Source organism: Danio rerio, chromosome 21 (genome assembly GCF_052040795.2).
Source record: "Danio rerio strain M-AB ecotype USA chromosome 21, GRCz13ab, whole genome shotgun sequence".
In the NCBI taxonomy this organism is placed as follows: Eukaryota; Metazoa; Chordata; class Actinopteri; order Cypriniformes; family Danionidae; genus Danio; species Danio rerio.
Window position 1 is genome coordinate 5,185,054 of NC_141041.1, and position 9,947 is coordinate 5,195,000.

Genomic DNA, 9,947 nt, shown 5'->3' on the forward strand with positions numbered 1-9,947 from the left:
TAATGCAGGTTTGGTCCAGTCTGCATCACACCGGCTTCCTCCCGTTTGCCTCCACTCCTCTGACTAACATGACACAGGCCATCAGGTGATACACCACACACACACACACACATACACACACACACACACACACACACACACACACACACACACACACACACACACATGCATGCAGAGACAGTAGCTGTGTTTCCATCCAAAGAGGTGAAGTATTTTTATGTGCAAAACTGGAATATTGCATTAAATCATTTGTGAATAAAGCAGCATTTCCATCTAAGAGAACAAAATCATCACTTCCTGATGATCTGGCACCACAAATAAAAAGAAAAAAAGTAATTTTCTGCAGTAGGAGAAGCCACTATGGGCCTTTTATATTTGTATATAATATATATATAAACATTATTTGCACCTCAGAAGATGAAACACAATGGACCTTTTTCACATTTCCGGGTTTCGCAGTAGCAGAAGTCATGAAAGTCGGAAAAACGTAGAGCGCAGTGAATAGGAGAGTACAACAAATATTTTTTTTACATTCCTATTTGCTGAAATAATAAGAGAAAAATTCTACAATGTTCTTATCAAGACTTTCGGAGAAAGGAAAAAAAAGTGTGTGATGATATGTTCACAACGGACACGGCATGCGCGAATAAGTCCCGCTATTTGCTCGTAAACAGACACTTGAACATTTCAAGTTTACTCGCTTCATTCGCGCATCAAGTTCTCTTCACAATAGACCCAGATTCGCATCATGGGCTGGGCTTCTGTCTGCCAGGTGACTCTAGCTTCGTTGCTAAATGAAGCTGTGCTTTAGGAAGGCTGAAAAACGGTAGATTCGTTCAGTGCCATGTTCACTAGATCCTTTCAGAGGTGCACTCTACTAGAAACTACCTGGATGATGGAAGCTTTTAGCGGTGCTTCAGACTGAGCTGAGCCCAGTTTGATGAGCTGTTGTACCATGTCAGCTGGTGGATTTCCCCTTGGGACAACAACAACAAAGGCCAAGTCAAAATCACGCCCATACAAGAGCAGGCTCCTAAATGGTTAAAGCACGAATGTTCCCTGAAGTTCAGATTTTCCAACTCGAGCGATTGCATCATTCGTGTGAATACTGCTGCAGGATGTCTATTTGCGTCTTTGCACTGACTTAACGTGTAAATCACTCGCACTTGACGCTTCATCCGCGGCTGGTGTGAACACACCATGAGACTGATAACGGCAGTCAGAAGAGAAAACAACATCAAATTTACCTTCCTGCCCGTACACACTGCATTACAAACGCATCGCACAAGCAGAAATTCATGTTTTGATATTTGATGCAGACGATTTAATAAATGAATATAAATGTTTATAGGTTTTTAAAAAAACAATTCTAAATATTAAAATCTTTGAAGGATTTAAGATGCTGATAAGCGTTAAACGTGTCATAACAGTCTTGTAAAAAAGGGTCCATAAACGTGTGTTGGCTTTTAGAGACTTGAGACGCTCAAGAGGTAATAATAATAGTAATACTCAACCTGTGCGATAATAGACTTTGGCTGATTGATTTTTAATGTGCTTGCTTTGCTGGTTTATCCATTAATGATGTCCTCTCACAACCATTTTTATCATCAGATGACCTGTTAAAACAAAATCACGTTACTTTTTTAATGAGCATGCTGGAATTTATTCAGTAAATGTGTAAGTTTGCATAAAATAGGTGGATGGAAGCTTAGCTAGTAAACATTATCAGCATCATATTCATGTGTTAGAGTCAGAGAAACCTGAAAAGTAACATTTGCATGTGTGTGTGTGTGTGTGTGTTGCAGTGCGGAGGGCATGAAGGCGGGAAACTATGGAAATCTGCTGGTGTTGATAGAACAGCCCAGAGGAGAGTACAGCGTCACCATTGCCTTTTTAAGACTGGTGACCACACTTGTCAAGGTAACACACTTAGCAGACATTTTCAATTTCATATCAAACTCAAAAATAAGACCTTTGTTTATTTTTAGTTTTGGTCAATTCCAGATTATTTGTATAGTGTTTTTCCCAATGTGTGTGTAGGGTCAGCTGGGCAGTACTCAGAGCAGAGGACTCATCCCATGTGTGCTGCTGGTGCTGAAGGAGATGCTGCCGACGTATCATAAATGGCGCTACAACACATATGGAGTGCGAGAGAGAATCGGTGAGGAAACTATACAGTATTAGGGGTCATTCTCATCGAACGCGTCTTCTGAAAAAGTGCAGCGTGAGGTTCATGTGAAGTGATATTATGAGCATGATAATATGATAATAATAGTGGACCCATTAGAAATAGGAAAACAATATCATTCAGTTAGCATGTTCTCCCCATGTTGGTGTGGGTTTGCTCCAGTTTCCCCCACAGTCCAAAGACATGTGGTATAGGTGAATTGGGTAGGCTATATTGTTCGTAGTGTATGAGTGTGTATGGATGTTTCCCAATATTGGGTTGCAGCTGGAGGGAGATATATCCAGCTGCAGAACCGCAGAACCACACACGTTTCAGGCACACACAATCTAGCACACACGATTTAGGCTCCTTAGGAGCATTATCACCACCTATTTAATTTCACAAATATGGTTTTCCATTTCAGTCATATCATTATTATATCGTAACGATCATTTTACCATCTCTGCAGTTTCTGAACTCAAATTATGTAAATAAAAGTAATTGGTTAAAGACACTTATGACTTTATTCATGTCCACACACACGAAGAAAACATAATAGACTGTCTAATTGTAGGATTAAGTGTAATAAACTAATTCAAGATCTTAATATTATCAAACTTCGTTAAAATCACTTTGTTGTAAAATATAAAAAGCACACAATAATGTGTCACATTAAAATGAACTACTATAGTTAGTCATTTAAACTGATTTTCTTAACTGATTATCTGATTATAAACTGCTATCTTTTACTAAACTGTCACAGCTGTTTTATATATATATATGTATATATATATATATATATATATATATATAAACTTATTATTATTATTTTTAATTAATTAATTATTAATAGTTAATTTGTTTCTATTGTTAAATTTTAGTTTAAAAACAATATGTTGCTTACTATAAATTACTACAGTATTTAATGTGGGAAATCATTAATTAAAAAGTTATTAGAAAATTAAGCAAATACACACTATTAAATCGCTTGAGTAAAATATGAACATGGTGTTATACATTTATTACATGTAAAAAGATTTTAATACATATAAAATGTATTATTGCCTATATTAACTTGCTATTATTTCCTTCATTATAAATTAATCCATTATATAAATTAAACCTGTCTAATTTGGCTCTTTCAGCAAGGCTAGCAAACGAGTATCTGCTATATTGACTCTGTCAGATAATAATGACTGATCATCTATGATGAATGATCAGTCTATATTGAATGGCGATCGAAAACAACGCTCCCCATTCGCCCGTCTCGGTCGCAATATTTGTGAAATAAAGTAAAATAAAGACTTGTTTATTGTGTACAATATTTATTACCCATATATATCAAAATATATCGATGACGATGTCCAAGAAGACGTTAATAACATCAACACCCGTCGTAACCATATATGGTTTGCCTAGAATGTGTGTGCCAGATTGTGTGAGCCTAAAACGTGTGTGGTTCTGCGGGCCTGCAGCTGGATATTTTTGGCTGGAGGGGCATCCGCTGCATAAAACATATGCTGGGTAAGTTGGCGGTTCATTCCACTGTGGTGACCCCAGATTAATAAAGAGACTAAGCCGAAAAGAAAATTAATAAAAAATAATACGATTTATGCAACAAAACAATTATTTACTTAGAATTTTTCTAGTTAAATATCTACATTTCAAAGCGAAAATAAGATTATTTTGCTTGCCCCACTGGTAGATAATTTTGTTTGTATTAAGAAAAAACTATACATATCACATTTATTGCATAAAACTAAAATATTGCATTTTTCCAATATCGTGCAGCCCTAATCACAATGTAAAATTATAATCTAGTAGTACGTGTATTGAATTTAAGTGTTTTTTTCTGTTCTTTCTCTCTTAAAAACAATAAAGAGAACATTCAAAAACCTTTGCAGACTGTAATTACAGCTTCATTACAAACTGCAATTAAGATATTATTCCGAAATCCACATGACCTGCTTTTTAAACATCTGTCTGCTCGCTGTTTTCTGCCTCAGGTTGTTTGATCCTAGAGCTGGTTCATGCTATTCTCAATTTGAATCAGGAGTGCGAGTCAGAGGGCAGGTAAGAGGATCATACTTGCCTTTTCTCATTTAGCAGATGCTTTTATCCAAAGTGACTCAAAAGTGAGGATAAAAGAAGCACTTCATCAGTTATTTCTTTTCTCTGTAGTGCCCCGAGTCTGCAGTCGTTGTGTATCTACAGTCTGGCCAACACTGAGGCAGGACAGGCAGTGGTCAACATCATGGGTGTTGGAGTGGACACTATTAACATGGTGCTCGCAGCTCAGCCCAGCAGGTAAACACTGATTGAGTGTTTATTATAGGAGCATCAGCCTTCACATCCTCAGTTAAAAATAAGTAAAAGCATCATATAATTTAAAATGTTTTCTTACTATGAAATTTGCCTTAATAGATGGAGCAAGCAAACAAATTTTCTGCCGAACAAAGTGTATATGTAATGTTATATCTTAAATCTAATTGTATATCTTTTGGTGGCTTCAGTAATTTGGGATACACTTAAATCTGCCAGCATTTGTTCTTCAAACCTAAAATTTGAAAGGCAAAAATGTATTTACCAAATGTAGTAAAGTACATGAATAATTCATTGAGTTTGTGCATGTCTGCAGTGGTGGTTCTGAAGGACCTGGTCAAGTTCTGATCCAGACAGTGAAACTGGCGTTTTCAGTCACCAACAATGTGATCCGACTCAAGCCTCAGTCTGATACGGCTTCACCTCTGGAGCAGGCTTTAACTCAGCACGGTTAGTACACACATTTCATGGTAGATAAACCATATCACAGCATTTGCACAGGGTTTACTTTAGAGCTGGGATGATGAATCAATGCACTGTGAATGGAGAAACGATTCAGCATTAATTCTGAGATTTTCTGAAAGCATTGCGAGTCTCTTTTGGTAAGGTTTGGAAAGGAAAGGTTTAGGTGAACGCCCTCTGCTGTTAAACTAGTTTAGAACGCCCACTGCTGTTAAAAAACTAGTCTAGAGCACGAGCTGCTGTTACAAACAAGCCTAGATCACTGTCTACTATTTAAAAAGTAGCCTAGAGCACCCTCTGCAGTCAAAAACTAGCCTAGAGCACCATCTGCTGTTAAAAACTATTATAGAGCGCCATCTGCTCTTAAAAACTAGCCCAGGGTGCTATCTGCTGTTAAAAACTAGCGTTAAGCAGTCTCTGCTGTCAAAAATTAGGTTAGAGCGCCCTCTGCTGTTAAAACTAGCCTAAAGCGCCCTCTGCTGTTAAAACTAGCTTAAAGCGCCCTCTGCTGTTAAAAACTAGCCTAGAGCACCCTCTGCTATTAAAAACTACCCTGGAGCACCCTCTGCTGTTAAATCTAGCCTAGAGCGCTCTTTGCTGTTGAAAACTAGCCTGGAGCGCCCTCTGCTGTTAAAAACTAGCCTAGAGTGCCCTCTGTGCTTACAAACTAGCCTTGAGTGCCTTCTGCTATTAAAAACTAGCTTAGAGCGCCCTCTGCTGTCAAAAACTAGCCTAGAGTGCCCTCTGCGCTTACAAACTAGCCTAGAGCGCTCTCTGCTGTCAAAAACTAGCCTAGAGCGCCCTCTGCTGTTAAAAACTAGCCAAGTGCGCGCTCTGTTGTCAAAAACTAGCCTAGAGCGCCCTCTGATGTTAAAAACTAGCCTACTGCTTGCTCTGCTGTCAAAAACTAGCCTAGAGTGCCCCTCTGCTGTTAAAAACTAGCTTAGATTGGCATCCATTGTTAAAAATTAGCCAGGGGCGAGCTCTGCTATAAAAAACTGGCATAGAGTGCCCTCTGCTGTTAAAAACTAGCTTAGATTGCCATCTGTTGTTAAAAATTTGACTAGAGCACAGTCTGCTGTTAAGATGGCCTAGAGCGCCATCTGCTGTTAAAAACTACTCTAGAGCACCATGTTGTTAAAAATTAGCCTATAATGCCCTCTGCTGTTAAAAACTGGCCTAGAGTGCCTTTTGCTGTTTAAAAACTGGCCTAGAGCGGCCTCTGCTGTTAAAAACTAGTCTAGAGCGCCCTCTGCTGTTAAAAACGGGCCTAGAGCGGCCTCTGCTGTTAAAAATTAGCCTAGAACGCCCTCTGCTGTCAAAAACTAGCTAAAAGCGCCCTCTGCTGTTAAAAACTAGCTTAGATTCGCATCCGTTTTTAAAAATTAGCCTAGAGCGAGCTCTGCTATTAAAAACTGGCCTAGATTGCCCTCTGCTGTTAAAAACTAGCTTAGAGCACCATCTGCTGTTAAAAACTATTCTAGAGCACCATGTTGTTAAAAATTAGCCTAGAGCGCCCTCTGCTATAATAAACTGGCCTAGACCGCCCTCTGCTGTTAAAAACTGGCCTAGAGCGGCCTCTGCTGTTAAAAACTAGCCTAAAGCGCCATCTGCTGTTAAAAAATGGCATAGAGTGCCATCTGCTGTTAAAAACTGGCCTAGAGCGCTCTCTGCTGTTACAAACTAGTCTAGAGCGCCCTCTGCTGTTAAAAAAGGGCATAGTGCCGTCTGCTGTTAAAAATTAGCCTAGAACGCCGTCTGCTGATAAAAACTAGCCTAGAGTGCCCTCTGCTAGTAAAAACCAGTCTAGAGCACCATCTGTTGTTAAAAATTAGCCTAGAGCACCCTCTGCTATTAAAACTGGCCTGGAGCGCCCTCTGCTCTTAAAAACTAATCTAGAGCGCCGACTACTGTTAAAAATTAGCCTAGAGTGCCGTCTGTTGTTAAAATCTAACATCAGAATTAATTCCAGAGAGACTTGCAGTGCATTCAGAAAATCTAAAAAACAATTATCGAATCGCTTTACATTGATTTATTGTGCCAGCCCTAGATTGCTTAGAATAACAAACGCCTGATTTTTCTTGTAGATTTTTATGCAGCTGTATTGTTTGTCTTGCAGGGGGTCATGGAAATAACCTGATTGCTGTGCTGGCGAAGTATATTTATCATAAACACGACCCAGCGCTGCCTCGACTGGCCATACAGCTGCTGAAGAGACTCGCCACGGTAATCCTCTTCACATTTTACTGTGGTCCTCGTGTGAAAATGTTAAAAAGGGACTGAAATGTAGTAATGTAGTTAATTTAATTGCTACAGACGTCTCACCATGACCTAATATAATTAGTGTTTTTGCATGTACACAGGTGGCGCCCATGTCTGTGTATGCGTGTCTGGGCAGTGATGCGGCTGCGATCAGAGATGCGTTTCTCACTCGACTGCAGAGCCGAACTGAAGACATGCGTATTAAAGTCACCATCCTTGAGTTTCTCACCGTGGCTGTAGAAACGCAACCCGGACTCATCGAGCTCTTCCTCAATCTGGAGACCAAAGACGCCAGCGACGGAGCAAAGGTCAGAGGTCTAAATTTATCGTACAGACATTGTTGTTACTCACCAGCTTTACGGAATTTAAAAGATTTAGCGAAATTAGCGTTGTGTAGCTGCAGCATCACACGCAAACTTCAGTGTGCAAAGACCCTAAAGCTTTCATGTGAGAAATGGAGCAGTGTGTATGACTGTGGTTGTGTGTTTCTGTGTGTGCAGGAGTTTTCTCTGGGCGAGTGGAGCTGTTTGTCGGTGGTGTTGGAGTTGTTGGACTCAAAGCAGCAGGGGAAGTACTGGTGTCCTCCACTCCTGCAGAGGGCAGCGCTGGCCTTCCTCCACGCACTCTGGCAGGACAGACGGGACAGTGCTCTCTCCGTGCTTAGGACCAAGTCAGTCTTTTACATACCACACATCTGAGCAGTGGTCTGAATTTAAATAAAATATCTTAAAATAGGATCCTATTATGCAAAATAGTGGGGCAACAGTGTGTAAATAAAAAACAGCCTCTAATGGTAAAAGCGTATAGTGCCCTCTGCTGTTAAAAACTGGCCTAGAGCGCCCTCTGCTGTTAAAAACTAGTGTAGAGCGCCATCTGCTGTTAAAAAATGGCATAGAGTGCAATCTGCTGTTAAAAACTGGCCTAGAGCGCCCTCTGCTGTTAAAAACTGGCATAGAGTGGCCTCTGCTGTTAAAAACTAGTCTATAGCGCCATCTGCTGTTAAAAAATAGCATAGAGTGCAATCTGCTGCTAAAAACTGGCCTAGAGCGCCCTCTGCTGTTATAAACTGGCCTAGAGCGCCATCTGCTGATTAATAACTAGTCTAGAGCGCCCTTTGCTGTTAAAAACTAGTCTAGAGCGCCATCTGCTGTTAAAAACTGGCCTAGAGCGCCCTCTGCTGTTAAAAAATGGCATAGAGTGGCCTCTGCTATTAAAAACTAGTCTAGAGCACCATCTACTGTTAAAAAATGGCATAGAGTGCCATCTGCTGTTAAATTCTGGCCTAGAGCGCCCTCTGCTGTTATAAACTGGCCTAGAGCACCATCTGCTGATTTAAAAACTAGCCTAGAGCGCTCTTTGCTGTTAAAAACTAGTCTAGAGCGCCACCTGCTGTTAAAAAATAGCATAGTGCCATCTGCTGTTAAAAATTAGCCTAGAACGCCCTCTGCTGTTAAAACTGGCCTGAAGAACAGCCTCTAATGGTAAAAATTAGTTAATTCCATTTTCTTTTTAGTATCACACTGCATAAAAATAGTCTGCAGAAACACTTTGAGTGACATTCTAGTGACAATCTCTTCCTCATTAGCATAAACAACCCTAAGTGAGAATCTGCAATTAGAGTTTTCATACCGTACCTGCTGAAGATAATGTCAGCGACCAAACCCATGTCAGATCACACGATTTTTATTGTCAGTTACGAAAGTCACTGTCAGATTATGCGATTTTTGTCCTGATAAAATCTTAACTTGTTGTTGGTAAATTATGTGCCAGACTACACGTTCCTTCACGATCAGTCATCCTGTGATGTCCCAAAGCAGTCACAAGTGTTGCTATAACAATATTTCTTATTTTGATTTCAATATATATATATTTTTTATCTTATTTATATTAATCTTATTTAATCTTAATAAACACTGATGCTTGCAACTGGGCTACATTGTTTGAAGGCATTCATTATGACATTGATAGGATCAAACGAATATTTCCTTTTTAATAATAAAATATTTATTTTAAATCTAAATGTATATTTTCCAGCCATGTGTTGCTTATTAAACACTCACTCGCCTATACTTGCCGGGAGTGAGACAGAGAAAATGAAAGCACATCAGCACCAAGGAAAATCAGAGGCTCAAGACAAAATAATGACATATTAAAAAAAAGCAAATATATGCAGAGGTTTGTGATATGACGATTACAGTAAAGCCTTAATTAAATAAAAGGAATAATTTCCACAGAGCAAACAAATCATCCACCTGTATAGTTGAATATGCGAAGGGCACAAACAAAAATATAATTTGTATATTTTTCTTGGAAAAAAATATTATTTTGATAAAATTTGATTTATAATTTGTATCTTAATTTTAATGTATTTTTTTTGTTGGTCAGTTATCGTCTAGATAAACGAGAATAATGAATAACATCTGAGGTGACGTGCTTCAAAACCAGTCCGCTATATGTTTCAGCACCAAAGCTCAAACTGGTTTGTTCAGTAAAATAAAATGTAGCATAAATAAAAGTGAAAATATTCACAATTTTAGAGAATAAACTGCTTTCATTGTTAACTACAAAATCATCTATTGCTGGTGCGTTTCAATCTAATGAGTTTAATCAAGTAATTTGAATAAGCAAAACAGAATTTTACAATGTATTAGCAGAACGAATTCAGTCCGAAGGATGAGAGAACTCAGAAACTCATTGTAAGAATGGTGATGTCTGCATATTTGTGCCTTTCTGT

General features: G+C 39.0%; 2 protein-coding genes across 7 annotated transcripts in view; one reads left to right on the forward strand and one right to left on the reverse strand.

The window, feature by feature from the left end:
• The window catches only part of cdk5rap2 (CDK5 regulatory subunit associated protein 2), a 635,428-nt gene that overhangs the window by 511,104 nt on the left and 114,377 nt on the right, over nucleotides 1–9,947 (reverse strand). The gene's annotated exons all lie outside the window — the stretch shown is intronic.
• The window catches only part of nup188 (nucleoporin 188), a 71,579-nt gene that overhangs the window by 32,303 nt on the left and 29,329 nt on the right, over nucleotides 1–9,947 (forward strand). For all 6 annotated transcript variants that reach the window (XR_015519768.1, XR_015519767.1, XR_015519764.1 and 3 more), the window contains exons 19-27: nucleotides 9–85; nucleotides 1,806–1,920; nucleotides 2,041–2,161; nucleotides 4,174–4,240; nucleotides 4,349–4,474; nucleotides 4,806–4,939; nucleotides 7,071–7,177; nucleotides 7,315–7,521; nucleotides 7,714–7,883. Coding sequence is in view for 1 of the 6 variants with exons in the window: in XM_087300461.1 (XP_087156587.1) it covers nucleotides 9–85; nucleotides 1,806–1,920; nucleotides 2,041–2,161; nucleotides 4,174–4,240; nucleotides 4,349–4,474; nucleotides 4,806–4,939; nucleotides 7,071–7,177; nucleotides 7,315–7,521; nucleotides 7,714–7,883 (1,124 nt within the window). In the remaining 5 variants the exon portion in view is untranslated. The remainder of the gene's footprint in view (nucleotides 1–8; nucleotides 86–1,805; nucleotides 1,921–2,040; nucleotides 2,162–4,173; nucleotides 4,241–4,348; nucleotides 4,475–4,805; nucleotides 4,940–7,070; nucleotides 7,178–7,314; nucleotides 7,522–7,713; nucleotides 7,884–9,947) is intronic.